We start from the raw sequence: 16474 nt of genomic DNA, 5'->3' as shown, positions 1-16474 counted from the left end.
GCTTCAGCTTTATCCAACCTTTTATGCAAGGAAGTAACATTATCATTTAAAACCTTCCACATATCCATCCAATCGGGTGTCGGCGGCGACCCCACATTCATTTGTTCCCGATCTGCTTCCACATAGCCCTCCTCGTCAAACATGCCGACACAAGCGTACCGACACACCACACACACAGGGGATGCTCTTTTTGAAGACAGTTCCCCCACAAGGCCTTTTGTAGAGACAGAGAGAGAGTATGCCAGCACACACCCCAGCGCTATATGTCCCAGGAATCACACAGTAACTTAGTGTTAACCCAGTAGCTGCTGTATATACTGTTCTTGCGCCCAATTTATGTGCCCCCTCTCTTTTTACCCTCTTCTACCGTGATTCTGCAGGGGAGAGCCTGGGGAGCTTCCTCTCAGCGGAGCTGTGGAGAAAAAATGGCGCTGGTGAGTGCTGAGGAAGAAGCCCCGCCCCCTCAGCGGCGGGCTTCTGTCCCGCGTTTCTGTGTAAAAATATGGCGGGGGCCCATGCATATATACAGTGCCCAACTGTATATATGCCCACTTTTGCCAAGAGGTCTCTAATTGCTGCCCAGGGCGCCCCCCCCTGCGCCCTGCACCCTACAGTGACCGGAGTATGTGGGTTTAGTGTGGGAGCAATGGCGCACAGCTGCAGTGCTGTGCGCTACCTCATATGAAGACTAGAGTCTTCTGCCGCCGATTTCGAAGTCTTCTTGCTTCTGTCACTGGTTTCTGTCTTCCGGCTCTGCGAGGGGGACGGCGGCGCGGCTCCGGGATCGGACGACAAAGGGTGCGATCCTGTGTACGATCCCTCTGGAGCTAATGGTGTCCAGTAGCCTAAGAAGCAGGACCTATCTTCAGTGAGTAGGGCTGCTTCTCTCTCCTCAGTCCCACGTAGCAGAGAGTCTGTTGCCAGCAGATCTCTCTGAAAATAAAAAAATCTAACAAAATACTTTCTTTTTAGCAAGCTCAGGAGAACTCACTAAGTTGCACCCAGCTCGTCCCGGGCACAGATTCAAACTGGGGTCTGGAGGAGGGACACAGAGGGAGGAGCCAGAGCACACCAGTATTCCTAATTCTTTCTTAAAGTGCCCTGTCTCCTGCGGAGCCCGTCTATTCCCCATGGTCCTTACGGAGTCCCCAGCATCCACTAGGACGTTAGAGAAATATCTGTGTCTGAAGGCGCAGTTGTTGCATCCATGTTGCATCTTGTACGAAAGGAGACTTAAGTGAAATAGGCATTCCTGGCTAGCAAGCATTTATATACACGAAGCGGCTATGGGGGTAATTCAGAGTTGATCGCAGCAGCAAATTTGTTAGCAGTTGGGCAAAACCATGTGCACAGCGGCGATGCTTTTGTACTTGAAGATTGAAGAGTAGCTCCCTACCTGTGCAGCTTCTGCGCGCTTGTCAGGGAGCTACCCGTCAATGTCTGGGTCGCAGCGGCTGCGTGTGACGTCACGCAGCCGCCGCGGCCTGACTCCCGCATGGTCGCCGGCCCGCCCACTGACCGCCTCTGCCGGTCAATCAGGGCTGAGATGGCCATCGGCTGTCTGGCATGCGCCGGCACATGCGCAGTTCAGACATGATCGGCTGCTGCGCGAAAAACGCACAGCAGCGATCAGGTCTGAATTAGGCCCTTGGAGTGCAGACAAAGTGAATATTGTATAAGACAAATATCAAAACAGCAAACAGCTGGAGTGAACAGAATAGGAAGGAGCAGGCCTCCCACAGGAAGACGACTGTAGCTGAATCTTTTACTTAATGCATTTCAAAGTGGCAGAAGATGAAAGAGAAAGTAGGCCTTAATAGTTAGCTCTTCAGTTAAAGGGATTCCTGTATGGGACTTACCAATTGCCCTAGAAGGACAACAATAAAAAAAAGCATCATCTTATGTTCTGTAAGAGATAGATTCATATCTAATTATCCCCGGTAAAACATCGGGTCCGAAAAACGGACGTTTTTGGCCGTTTCTCTGACTTTTTTCCGATGTTTCTCCGATTGTTTATTTATTTTTTTTACAGGCTATCCAGATTGATCGCCTGTAAAAGAAAAAACGAAAACTTTCCTCCCGAAAACACGCAGGTTCAGTAAAACCTGTGTGTTTTCGTGTGAAACAACCCCTTTTTCGGACGAAAACCGGGCTGGCTGTTCCCGGGGATTCTGCTTCACCTGCAGGAGGCAAGTGAAACAAAATCCCTGATAAGCTGTGGCACGCGCCGGCTTATCGGGGTTTATTAGATAGCCCCCGGCGGGACAATTACCAGCGGAAAATTACCGGGGCTAATTGGTTACCGCCTTATATAGGGGATTGTTCTTTAATTAGATGTGATCCTATGTATAGATTTAATTCCTGAAATGAGACTTGTATAACTCCCAATAAGAAAATAACATGTACAGATATGAATAGCTGTTTTCTCAGCAAACTGTATTGTACTGCTATGCTCTATTTGAAAGATGTATTTTCTTTCACTATTTCCTGCTGTATCCCCTGCTATAAATAACGGGGGGAAAATTGTGTAGCTTGTATGGTGTACATTATTGATATGCTTAACGGATTAGACAGATCTATGGTCAATCTCCGGATTTTGATTTCCTCCACATAGGAGGCTGGCACCTATAGCGTATACATGTCACACCAATTTGGCAGAGGAGCTCAATATTCATTTGTCCTCCCAGTAGGACAATTCATCCCGGTTAACAAACGCAAGTTGAATCAATTCTGCCATAAAAGTGCCATTTGCCACCCCCATCCATATGTTTTGCCCAAGTGAAAGATAATTTTGTAAAACAAGTCTAAAATGGCTGGCTTTAAGCAATAGGACTGAGGTGGGAAATAGGTTCTTTGTAACAGTTTCATTTGTTGCCGAAGGAACCTTGAAGAACACCATAGCCAGAAAAGGAGCCAAGGTCTTTCTCGAAAGTTGTGAAATTGGAGGGTGCAATTTTCCATGAAAGAAAAAAAAGTAAAGTGCTCCAAAAAGAAAAAAGGTCAAGTACTAGTCTACAACAGAACGACAATATTGCTTTCTAAAGAGGGAGTAGGACAGGAGTGACTTTAATCTTCTGAAACCTTAATATTCAGGACCAAAAGTCCACTTTACCCAACGACTCTATTTTCACAGAAAAGGCTGCACTGATGAGGGTCTGTGTTATCTGGAGACTGGAAGTACTCAGGGCACACAGCAACTGTTGTTAGACCAATCCTCACTCCATAGTGCCAGATCGTGTCACAGGAACAAGACCCAGTTGGTCTTGAACCCTACCCAGGTGCCTTCAGCTGAACCCCAATAGCACTCACTGATAATCTTAGAGAAAAAGCTTTCCATCTAACATGATTAACTGAAATATATGTGACTACAAACTCTTTCTGAAAATAATACTGCAAAAACTGAGCAAAGGGGACTGCCGATGTTGCAATGGATGACACCAAATGTAGGTAACGGAAGATTGGTGTATAAAGAAAAAAACAGGGGGATTTATGGGGAGGAATAGGTGCCCACAGCCCTGACTCAAAGGGGTGAAACATAACCAACTGCTTGTATCGCTCTACTTCTGGAGAATTTTCTTTTTGTTTTATTACGAAGTGGCAAGTGCAGAATTCACACTTTTACAAGTATGTGTGTTGAAAAACCTGCGTCTTATATTGCATTTTCACAACATGGGATTGTTTACCCCTTATAACCAATGTGTATCATTTCCAAAGCAAATTTTCTTCAAAATGCAACTTTCTGCAAAGCCAAAGAACTCTTACTTGCATTAAATCAGAGTTAGAAGTTCAGTAAATTCTAATCTTTACACTAGAAAAATCAAGAGCTTGAACATATTACAAATTACACCAGAAACAAATTGTGAATAACTTACTGTACAACTATCCCGCAAAGTATCAAATTTACGTTGGATCTCATCTCTGTGTGACTGAAAAGTGAAAAAAGAGCTACATTAATTTCTACTCAAAGATATTTGCTTCTTAGAATTATGAATACCCCATCAGAATGAACACCAATCTTATTACCCTTAATGCTTGGATTTCCTCCTCTGCCTCTGCAGTGGTGTCTTCCAGCTCAGTTTTTGCATGGTGTAGCTGGTTTTCTAGAACAGAACGTGCCGACTGAAAAGAGGCGATCTGGGATTCCCTTTCCTGCAGTGTCAGTTGCAGCTCAGTTAATTGCGTCTTCAACTCCAGCTTCTGCTCCTCATGCTCCAGACTAATCTAAAATTGTGAACACATCAGTGTCACCAGAAGAGCACTGAGAGAACCTCTCTTATCCAACAATATACAAACTGCAAGCTTTTCTTTACTTGAATGACAAGATCAAACAATGTGCAAACTGCGAGCAATGCAAGTGATCCCTTCATACCAATTTTATTTATATATATATATATATATATATATATATATATATATATAGATCTACACACACACACACACACACACACATGTACATACATACTAGTCCAATCACCTGGCATTTCTATTGTATAATATAAATAACTTGCTTAGGTGCCATCCAGGGGTATATAACCCTGAGTGTATCAGCGGCAATGAGGCGGCACTCTCCAGTCTTGTTTGGTATTAAAACTTTTGTACTTTAATCCTACATTTCGGGCCCATCGTCAGGGACAAATATCACGTATACAAGAACAAATTTACAACATAAACACCCACTCCCCCCGCAACCAGTTACCCCTATCACCATTTGTTTATGTTGGTTACTTAGCGACCCTGCAAGCCCATCCAACTCTCATGCTGACGCACGACCTCATGACATCAGTGTTGCTGCGACAAGCTTGCAGTTGGATGACGGTAATCCACAGGTGAGTCGGGGATAGGGGTAATTGGATGCTGGGGAGGGGAATATATGTTGTACATTTGTGCTTGTATATGTGATTTTTGTCCCTGATGACGGACGCAAGCCCAAAACGTAGGATTAAAGGAAGGAAGTTTTAATACCAAACAAGACTGGTGAGTGCCGCCTCAATGCCATATATATATATATATTTTTTTTTTATTATTATTATTTTTTTTTTATTACCAGTCAAAAGTTTGGACACACCTTCTCATTCGCAATGGAAGTGTTGCCCATTCAGAAGCAAACAGAATCATTGGCACTGTTTATCTGAAATAACTATTCGCTACCTGTACAGGGAGGCTTTGAAGAAGTCAGCTGTGACGTAACGTGTTGGTCTCCCTGTGGTGACTCCCCTGCCTATTTTAAAAGCTAAGTTAGAAGTCCTTACTTATTCACTAAGACCTTTATGTTCATAAGATTTTATTAATATTTTTTATGTTTTGATCCGCTTTTATGTGATATTAAAGCTTGTTTGTATTGTTATATAGTTTTTTGGCTTTTAAATCTATCTTTTAACTATTGCATTTAAACAACACCAGTCGCCGGTACCCTCATTCCCCCACTTTTAGATTTTTCCCAGCAGTACTGTACCAGCATTGCGCTCTTAAGGGTTGGCGGACACCTTTTAACAAGGTTGCGTGTGCTTTTTATCAATTTTATTATCTCATTTTGTACTGAGAACCCACCTCGCAAGTGGCGCTGTGTCATTTCCTTTCTACACATATATATATATATATATATATATACATATACACATTTCTTTTTTTATTATTATTATTATTATTATTATTTTTTTTTTTTATTACCAGTCAAAAGTTTGGACACACCTTCTCATTCGCAATGGAAGTGTTGCCCATTCAGAAACAAACAGAATCATTGGCACTGTTTATCTGAAATAACTATTCGCTACCTGTACAGGGAGGCTACATTAATTAAAAACATTCCCATATTCTCGATAGCTACAGTACACTGGGGTCTACTCTGGCTTACTTATTTATTTGTTGCCAGTGATTTTTATAGCACACACATATTCTGCAGTGTTTTACAAAGAATATTTGTCCACTCACATCAGTCACTGCACCAGTGGAGCTTACAATCTAAATTACGTAATTTTTGTTGGGAGCCAATTATCTTACAAGTATTATCATACATGTATTTATGGAATGATGAAGAAAACCCATGCAAGCACGGGGAGAATATACAAACTCCACACTGTAGGGGGCATGGTGGATAAACCTGGTGTCCAAAGACCATAGGATAGAAACTTTTCTACCCTTTTTCCCATGCAGCATTGATGGATAAAAGACCAGAAGCCCAATTTCAGCCTATTGTCTATGTATACAAATATTTTGTTAAACAAAGTGTCATGAATCAGAAAACCAACCAATTAGGAAAAGCTTTAAACCTCTTTAGTCTGATAAATGAAATCCTACTTTGTCCATAATTTACCTCTCGCAATCTAGTCTCTAGTTCTAGCAGCCGGTTCTTGTCAGAATGCTCTTGGTTATTAATCCGCTCTAGCTGTTCTTCCAGCTTCTGATTCTGGGCCTCTGTTTTACCAGCTTGGGTCTCCAAGTAGAATTTTTGTTGCCGAAGTTCTGAAATCATCTCCTCCTGGGCTTTCCTAGAGCCACAAAGCAAGATAAGCATTTGTGAAATTTAATATGGTTGAAGTTCATACCACCCTAGGAGTAAGTTCATGACATCAGATACTCACATGTTCCTTTGAGTAAAAAGACTGCTATTCGCTGCCAGCTTATTCGCTTCAGACAGTTCTGCTAATCTTTGTTCCAAAGACTTGATCTTGGACTCCAATGCATTGATCATCTGAAAGATTAATAAAGCATCATAAGGTACTCATTTTAGCCTTTAGGTTTTATGGCTTCTTGGAAACAATCCTTTAGCTGTAAAGGTTCAATATATTCTTCATACTTGAGCCAGTGTTTTTGCTTTACTCTAATGAAAAACCAACAACTCTTTCCATATTACTCACTGCCTTTTGTTCACTTAGAAAGGTGTTTTTCTCAGAAAGTTCTTCTTCATTTTTTAAACGTAGACGCTCAACAGATTCCTTCTCTGCTGTGTCCTTCTTAATTTGTGCTTCGAGACTCTAAGAATTAAAATAACATGTCAGCATTCCAAAATCTAAAAAGGAAAAACAATGAAAAGTAGACACTATTACGATTAAGGGGGGTATTTATAAAGATCGGAGAGATAAAATTGTGAGAGATAAAGTACTAAGCCAATCAGCCTCTGCCTTACATTTTACAGACTGTGTTTGAAAAATGACAGGAGCTTATTGGTTGGTACTTTATCCCTCTCAATTTTCTCTCTTTTCCAAGCTTTGATAAATAATATGTCCATAATTAAACCGTGATCACAAGCACTGGCAGGTTCAATGAAGCAGAGGACAATATTCATAGGTTCATGAAGGACTGGCCAACTTGTGGCTCTCCAGCTACACATCCCAGCATGACCTGCCACATTCCCTATTAGCACGACTGTGTCAAGGCATGCTGGGACTTGTAGTTTCACAACAGCTGGAGAGCCACAGGTTGGCCAAGCCTGAGTTTATGGTATGTATTACTCTACGCAATCTCTTCACATTAATGTTTATGAGAGTTGTAACCAGGATTAGATAAAAACCATCAGTAAAGAAGGACAACTCCACAAAGCCAACGTTCAACAAACAAGTGATTTAGGAGAAGGGCTGGTAGGCCAAATCTCAGATATTATTTTGACATATAGGGCGAGATGCAAATATTATCGGCCCCGATCTCCCATCTAAAGTGACGGGAGATCGCACGGGGCGATATTCAATTTATGTACCCTAACACGCCCATTAGTGTTGGGTTTAGCTGTGTAAAGCGGCTAAATCTGACCTAAACTAATGGGCGCAATTGGAAAACGTAACGCTTTTCACACATTTCAGATCGCCACCCCTGGTGGGTGCGAGGTGAAATATAGATGCCGGCAGCCGATCGCGCCTATACGGAGCTACATTTGAATAGCTCCGTTCGACGCCATCTAGTGGCTGCCAGCAGGACTAACATTTGAATTCTGCCCATAGAACTGGAATACCATTATCAGAGAAAAAGTTTATAGCCCATGAAATAAGGCTCGAGTTTAAATAGTCACAACAAAGGTTTCAAAGAAATAATGCTTTTAGAGATCTGGCTATAAGTGAAGGAATTGCTTGGAATACACTGATCATACATGGGACTAGGGACAAGGGACTCTGTGGCTCAGTGAAAATTATTCCAGTAAAAACTAGGGCATACGAACAATACTGAACTAAGCAACTTAAAGTATGTATGATAGGGACAAACTTGCTAAACCTATGAGAAAAACACATCTAGGGCCGGAATTAAGACTATACTATGACAAGTGCTTTAAGCCATATCAAAGCATAGAAATATTTAATAGGGATTAAATGATTAATTAAATACCCGGACTTTCTCTTCATATGCTTGCTCATTTTGCTTCAGATGAACACCCAAATGCTGTGCTCCCATTTGGGCCTCCCGATATTTTTCTTCAAGTTCCTAAACATAAAAACATATGAACAAAATACAGTAGGAGTCAGTCAAATAGAAAAGTTTTTATTCACAAAATCAGCTCTACTAGTCCAGTTTTAGCACACAGCTTAACATTAAGATCCAGTCTAAAGAAGACCGGAAAAATAAAGAGATGAAGTTATTTACTAAGAACAAGGGATCAGTGTATAAGCTACATTGAAACTCATGTGATTTAAGGTCAGCAAAGCAGTAAATAGAAAAGAACCTTCCCTTTGAGATTGGAGCACATATCTTACCATTATTTTTTCAGCCATTTGCTGAATTTGCTGAGATTTAGTCTGAATATCTTCTTTTAACTTATTCTCTCTGCGCTCTACATTCTCCAGCCTCCTTACTTGGTCTTCCAAGGAATGCCGTCTCTCCTGAAAGCCAAATATAATTACAAGCTTTTAAATATCTTCCAGAGTATAATATACTAACACTGGTCAACATTCTGAGATCAAAAGAAAGCTTCATGTGTACTCAATCGTAAAGCACCTGCTAAAGGATCTGATGTTCGATTCCACTTTCACTCCATAACAAGTGACAACGGGTACAATTATTACAATAATATTTATATTGGTAAGCATTTAGAGGACTCACTGAGAATATTAACAATCCTAAAAGATATCAGCATAGTACACCTATATTCAGTCGTTCATATGCACACTACATAAAAATGAGCATAACACTAATTACATATATTTAAGAATACAAATAAATCATGTTTGCATATCTCTGTGTGGGTTTGGGCTGTGCAGCAGCTACATCATTTATAGGCAAAATGTCCTTAGCAGGAAATATGTGGGTGGGAAACATTGCAGACATATTAAAAGCATTATAAACATCCCGCATCCTGGGAACAGGAATATCTCTAAAAGTGGGAAAATGGCAAAAAAAAACAAGGATTTTAATTACCTACCGGTAAATCCTTTTCTCGAAGTTCATAAGGGATATTGGGGAAATCTAGTACGATGGGGCATAGACGGGGTCCAAAGGAGCCGGTGCACTTGAAATTTCTTTACTGGGTGTGCTGGCTCCTCTCCTCTATGCCCCCTCCCACAGGCAGTTACAGGTAAAACAGTGCCCGAACGAGAAAGGACATATACAGTATGACAGAAGGAACATAACAACGAGTGGTGATATTTATACATCAGCACACCACTAACATACAACAACCAGCAACGGCTGGTAACAAGAGAACCTGCACAAAAGTCAACGCACAGAGGCGGGCGCCCAATATCCCTTATGGACTACGAGAAAAGGATTTACAGCTGTGTAATAAAAATCCTAATTTCTCTAGCATCCATAAGGGATATTGGGGAAATCTAGTAAAATGGGGACGTCCCAAAGAATCCAGAACGTGCGGAGACTGCTGCAGAACCGCCTGCTCAAACTGGGTATCCTCTTTGGTCAGGGTATCAAATTTGTAGAACTTAACAACTGTGTTCTTCCCCGACCAGGTAGCAGCTCGGCACAGTTGCAAGGCCAAGACTCCACTGGAAGCCGCCCAGGAAGACACCACAGATCTTGTAGAGTGGGCCTTCAGAGACTTAGGAACAGGTAAGGCTGCCGACACATAGACCTGTTGGATAGTAAGTCTAAGCCAACGAGCAATGGACTGCTTCGAGGCAGAACAACCCTTTTTCTGCGCATCATAGAGCACGAGCAAAGAATCCGTCTTACTGATCCGAGCCGTTCGCCTGACATAGATCTTCAAGGCTCGCACAGCATCCAACGCTTCCGGAGAAGCAGATGTGTCAGAACTGGACGGAAACACAATAGGTTGATTGAGGTGAAATGCAGAGACAAACTTTGGCAGGAACTGCTGTCTAGTCCGGAGCTCCGCGCTGTCCTCGAAAAAGACCAAATATGGACTTTTACACTATAAGGCCCCTAATTCTGAGACACGACGAGCAGAAGACAGGGCTAGTAACATCACAGTCTTCCACGTGAGGTACTTGTCTTCCAAAGTCAACAGAGGTTCAAACCAGGAGGACTGCAGAAAATCCAAAGCCACATTCAAATCCAAGGGCACCATAGGCGGCAAAAAAGGAGGTTGCATGTGGAGCACCCCTTGCAAGAAGGTCTGAAATTCTGGCAACAGTGCCAATTTCTTCTGGAAGAAAATGGAGCGCGCTGAAATCTGGACGCAAGCCCTTATCCACACCAGCCTGCAGGAAACGTAAGAAACGTCCCAAGTGGAATTCTGCAGGTGGATACGTGCGTTCCTCGCACCAAGAGACATATCTTCTCCAGAAAATAAGAATTTACTTACCGATAATTCTATTTCTCATAGTCCGTAGTGGATGCTGGGACTCCGTCAGGACCATGGGGAATAGCGGGCTCCGCAGGAGACAGGGCACATCTAAATAAAGCTTTTAGGATCACATGGTGCGTACTGGCTCCTCCCCCTATGACCCTCCTCCAAGCCTCAGTTAGGTACTGTGCCCGGACGAGCGTACACAATAAGGAAGGATCTTGAATCCCGGGTAAGACTCATACCAGCCACACCAATCACACCGTACAACTTGTGATCTGAACCCAGTTAACAGTATGATAACAACAAATGAAGTAGCCTCTGAAAAGATGGCTCACAACAATAGTAATAACCCGATTTTTGTAACAATAACTATGTACAAACATTGCAGACAATCCGCACTTGGGATGGGCGCCCAGCATCCACTACGGACTATGAGAAATAGAATTATCGGTAAGTAAATTCTTATTTTCTCTAACGTCCTAGTGGATGCTGGGACTCCGTCAGGACCATGGGGATTATACCAAAGCTCCCAAACGGGCGGGAGAGTGCGGATGACTCTGCAGCACCGAATGAGAGAACTCCAGGTCCTCCTTAGCCAGAGTATCAAATTTGTAAAATTTTACAAACGTGTTCTCCCCTGACCACGTAGCTGCTCGGCAAAGTTGTAATGCCGAGACCCCTCGGGCAGCCGCCCAAGATGAGCCCACTTTCCTTGTGGAGTGGGCCTTTACAGATTTAGGCTGTGGCAGGCCTGCCACAGAATGTGCAAATTGGATTGTGCTACAGATCCAACGTGCAATCGTCTGTTTAGACGCAGGAGCACCCATCTTGTTGGGTGCATACAATATAAACAACGAGTCAGATTTTCTGACTTCAGCTGTCCTTGAAATATATATTTTTAATGCTCTGACAACGTCCAGTAACTTGGAGTCCTCCAAGTCGCTAGTAGCCGCAGGCACCACAATAGGCTGGTTCAAGTGAAAAGCCGAAACCACCTTAGGGAGAAAATGAGGACGTGTCCGCAGTTCTGCCCTGTCCGAATGGAAAATCAGATATGGGCTTTTGTACGATAAAGCCGCCAACTCTGAAACTCTCCTGGCTGAAGCCAGGGCCAATAACATGGTTACCTTCCATGTAAGGTATTTTAAATCTACCGATTTTAGAGGCTCAAACCAATGAGATTTGAGAAAATTCAAAACTACGTTCAAATCCCACGGTGCCACTGGAGGCACCATTGGGGGTTGTATATGTAGTACACCTTTGACAAAAGTTTGTACTTCAGGAACTGACGCCAATTCCTTCTGGAAGAAGATTGATAAGGCCGAAATTTGAACTTTAATGGACCCTAATTTTAGGCCCATAGACAATCCTGCTTGCAGGAAATGTAAGAATCGACCCAATTGAAATTCTTCCGTTGGGGCCTTTTTGGCCTCACACCACGCAACATATTTTCGCCAAATGCGGTGATAATGTTGTACAGTCACTTCCTTCCTAGCCTTCATCAAGGTAGGAATAACTTCCTCTGGAATGCCCTTTTCTTTTAGAATCCGGCGTTCAACCGCCATGCCGTCAAACGCAGACGCGGTAAGTCTTGGAACATACAAGGTCCCTGCTGAAGCAGATCCCTTCTTAGAGGTAGAGGCCACGGATCCTCCGTGAGCATCTCTTGAAGTTCCGGATACCAAGTTCTTCTTGGCCAGTCCGGAGCCACTAGTATTGTTCTTACTCCCCTTTTCCGTATAATTCTCAGTACCTTTGGTATGAGAGGCAGAGGAGGGAACACATACACTGACTGGTACACCCACGGTGTTACCAGAGCGTCCACAGCTATTGCCTGAGGGTCTCTGGCGCAATATCTGTCCAATTTTTTGTTGAGGCGAGACGCCATCATGTCCACCTTTGGTTTTTCCCAACGGTTCACAATCATGTGGAAGACTTCTGGATGGAGTCCCCACTCTCCCGGGTGAAGGTCGTGTCTGCTGAGGAAATCTGCTTCCCAGTTGTCCACTCCCGGGATGAACACTGCTGACAGTGCTATGACATGATTTTCCGCCCAGCGCAGAATCCTTGCCGCTTCTGTCATTGCTCTTCTGCTTCTCGTGCCGCCTTGTCGGTTTACGTGGGCGACTGCCGTGATGTTGTCCGACTGGATCAACACCGGCTGACCCTGAAGCAGCGGTTTTGCCAGGCTTAGAGCATTGTAGATCGCTCTTAGCTCCAGTATATTTATGTGAAGGGACGTCTCCAGGTTTGACCACACGCCCTGGAAGTTCCTTCCCTGTGTGACTGCTCCCCAGCCTCGTAGGCTGGCATCCGTAGTCACCAGGACCCAGTCCTGTATGCCGAATCTGCGGCCCTCTAACAGATGGGCACTCTGCAACCACCACAGGAGAGACAACCTTGTTCTTGGTGACAGTGTTATCCGCTGATGCATGTGCAGATGCGATCCGGACCATTTGTCCAGCAGATCCCACTGAAATGTTCGTGCATGGAATCTGCCAAATGGAATTGCTTCGTAAGAAGCCACCATCTTTCCCAGGACTCTTGTGCATTGATGTACTGACACAGTTCCTGGTTTTAGGAGGTTCCTGACAAGTTCGGATAACTCCCTTGCTTTCTCCTCCGGGAGAAACACCTTTTTCTGAACCGTGTCCAGAATCATTCCCAGGAACAGCAGACGTGTTGTCGGGGTCAATTGAGATTTTGGAAGATTCAGAATCCACCCGTGTTGCTGAAGCACTACCTGGGTTAGTGCTACACCGACTTCCAGCTGTTCTCTGGACTTTGCCCTTATCAGGAGATCGTCCAAGTAAGGGATAATTAATACGCCTTTTCTTCGTAGAAGAACCATCATTTCGGTCATTACCTTGGTAAAGACCCGAGGAGCCGTGGACAAACCAAACGGCAGCGTTTGAAACTGATAATGACAGTCTTGTATCACGAACCTGAGATACCCTTGGTGTGAGGGGTAAATTGGGACATGCAGATAAGCATCTTTTATGTCCAGGGACACCATGAAGTCCCCTTCCTCCAGATTCGCTATCACTGCTCTGAGTGACTCCATCTTGAACTTGAATTTTTGTATGTACAGGTTCAAGGATTTCAGGTTTAGAATAGGTCTTACCGAACCGTCTGGCTTCGGTACCACAAATAGTGTGGAATAATACCCCTTTCCCTGTTGTAGGAGGGGTACCTTGACTATCACCTGCTGAGAATACAGCTTGTGAATGGCTTCCAATACCGACGTCCTTTCTGAGGGAGACGTTGGTAAAGCAGACTTTAGGAACCGGCGAGGGGGAGACCTTTCGAACTCCAACATGTAACCCTGAGATATTATCTGCAGGATCCACGGGTCCACTTGTGAGCGAGCCCACTGATTGCTGAAAATCTTGAGTCGACCCCCCACCGCTCCTGAGTCCGCTTGTAAAGCCCCAGCGTCATGCTGATGGCTTTGTAGAACCCGGGGCGGGCTTCTGGTCCTGGGCAGGGGCTGCTTGCTGCCCTCTCTTACCCTTTCCTCTGCTTCGCGGCAGATAAGACTGTCCTTTTGGTCGCTTGTTTTTATAGGAGCGAAAGGACTGCGGCTGAAAAGACGGTGTCTTTTTCTGTTGGGAGGGGGTCTGAGGTAAAAAAGTGGATTTGCCGGCAGTTGCCGTGGCCACCAGGTCCGAAAGACCGACCCCAAATAATTCCTCTCCTTTATATGGCAATACTTCCATATGCCTTTTGGAATCCGCATCACCTGACCACTGTCGCGTCCATAAACTTCTTCTGGCAGATATGGACATCGCGCTTACCCTTGATGCTAGAGTACAAATATCCCTCTGAGCATCTCGCATATAAAGAAACGCATCCTTTAATTGCTCTAGAGTCAATAAAATACTGTCCCTATCCAGGGTATCAATATTTTCAGTCAGGGAATCCAACCACACTACCCCAGCACTGCACATCCAGGCTGAGGCTATTGCCGGTCGCAGTATAACACCAGTATGTGTGTATATACTCTTCAGTGTAGTTTCCAGCCTCCTATCTGCTGGATCCTTGAGGGCGGCCGTATCAGGAGACGGCAACGCCACTTGCTTTGATAAACGTGTGAGCGCCTTATCCACCCTAGGGGGTGTTTCCCAGCGCGCCCTAACCTCTGGTGGGAAAGGGTATAATGCCAATAACTTCTTGGAAATTAGCAGTTTTCTATCTGGGTTAACCCACGCTTCATCACACACGTCATTCAATTCCTCTGATTCTGGAAAAGCTACAGGTAGTTTTTTCACCCCCCACATAATACCCCTTTTTGAGGTACCAGCAGTATCAGAGATCTGCAAAGCCTCCTTCATTGCCGTGATCATATAACGTGTGGCCCTATTGGAAAATACGTTTGTTTCTTCACCGTCGACACTAGATTCATCTGTGTCGGTACCCGTGTCGACTGACTGAGGTAAGGGACGTTTTACAGCCCCTGACGGTGTCTGAGACGCCTGAGCCGGTACTAACTGGTTTTCCAGCCGTCTCATTTCGTCAACTGACTTTTGTAATGTGCGAACATTATCACGTAATTCCATAACTAAAGCCATCCATTCCGGTGTCGACTCCCTAGGGGGTGACATCACCATTACCGGCAATTGCTCTGCCTCCACACCAACATCGTCCTTATACATGTCGACACACACGTACCGACACACAGCAGCCACACAGGGAATGCTCTAATCGAAGACAGGACCCTCTTAGCCCTTTGGGGAGACAGAGGGAGAGTTTGCCAGCACACACCAAAAGCGCTATAAATGTATATAAACAACCCTAGAAGGTGTTGTTTTTGATATAGGCGCTTTTAATATATCAATATCGCCAAATTATGCCCCCCTTCTCTTTGTTACCCTGTTTCTGTAGTGCAGTGCAGGGGAGAATCCTGGGAGCCTTCCTCACCAGCGGAGCTGAGCAGGAAAATGGCGCTGAGTGCTGAGGAGAATAAGCTCCGCCCCTTTTTCGGCGGGCTTTTCTCCCGGGTTTTAAGAAAACTGGCCTGGGTTAAATACATACATATAGCCTTTATGGCTATATGTGATGTATTTTTCGCCACTAAAGGTATTTAATATTGCTGCCCAGGGCGCCCCCAGCAGCGCCCTGCACCCTCCGTGACTGAATCAGTGAGACGTGTAGCAACAATGGCGCACAGCTGCAGTGCTGTGCGCTACCTTCATGAAGACTGAGGAGTCTTCTGCCGCCTGCTTTCCGGACCTCCGATCTTCAGCGTCTGTAAGGGGGGTCGGCGGCGCGGCTCCGGGACGAACCCCAGGATGACCTGTGTTCCGACTCCCTCTGGAGCTAAGTGTCCAGTAGCCTAAGACTCCAATCCATCCTGCACGCAGGTGAGTTGGAAATCTCTCCCCTAAGTCCCTCGATGCAGTGATCCTGTTGCCAGCAGGATTCACTGAGATTTAAACCTAAAAAAACTTTGTCTAAGCAGCTCTTTAGGAGAGCCACCTAGATTGCACCCTTCTCGGACGGGCACAAAAACCTAACTGAGGCTTGGAGGAGGGTCATAGGGGGAGGAGCCAGTACGCACCATGTGATCCTAAAAGCTTTATTTAGATGTGCCCTGTCTCCTGCGGAGCCCGCTATTCCCCATGGTCCTGACGGAGTCCCAGCATCCACTAGGACGTTAGAGAAATGAAGATAGTTTTTTGACGTCGCAGGTTTCCTGGCCTGACCCATGGTAGCAATAACCTTTTTGGAAAAGCCCTTGTGAGCTAGGATGTTCCGCTCAACCTACATGCTGTCAAACGAAGTCGCCATAAG

General features: G+C 44.6%; 1 protein-coding gene across 6 annotated transcripts in view; it reads right to left on the bottom strand.

Moving 5' to 3' along the window:
• Positions 1-16474, bottom strand: part of CIT (citron rho-interacting serine/threonine kinase) — a 541532-nt gene that overhangs the window by 254669 nt on the left and 270389 nt on the right. For all 6 annotated transcript variants that reach the window (XM_063913147.1, XM_063913146.1, XM_063913148.1 and 3 more), the window contains 7 exons: positions 8676-8801; positions 8311-8406; positions 6855-6971; positions 6579-6688; positions 6311-6485; positions 4024-4221; positions 3873-3926 (listed from right to left, as the gene is read on the bottom strand). In XM_063913147.1, the coding sequence (XP_063769217.1) occupies positions 3873-3926; positions 4024-4221; positions 6311-6485; positions 6579-6688; positions 6855-6971; positions 8311-8406; positions 8676-8801 (876 nt within the window). The remainder of the gene's footprint in view (positions 1-3872; positions 3927-4023; positions 4222-6310; positions 6486-6578; positions 6689-6854; positions 6972-8310; positions 8407-8675; positions 8802-16474) is intronic.

This window comes from Pseudophryne corroboree, chromosome 1 (assembly GCF_028390025.1).
Source record: "Pseudophryne corroboree isolate aPseCor3 chromosome 1, aPseCor3.hap2, whole genome shotgun sequence".
Classification (NCBI taxonomy): domain Eukaryota; kingdom Metazoa; phylum Chordata; class Amphibia; order Anura; family Myobatrachidae; genus Pseudophryne; species Pseudophryne corroboree.
Note: the sequence above shows the minus strand (reverse complement) of the source record. Positions and strands in the feature narration are given on the sequence as shown.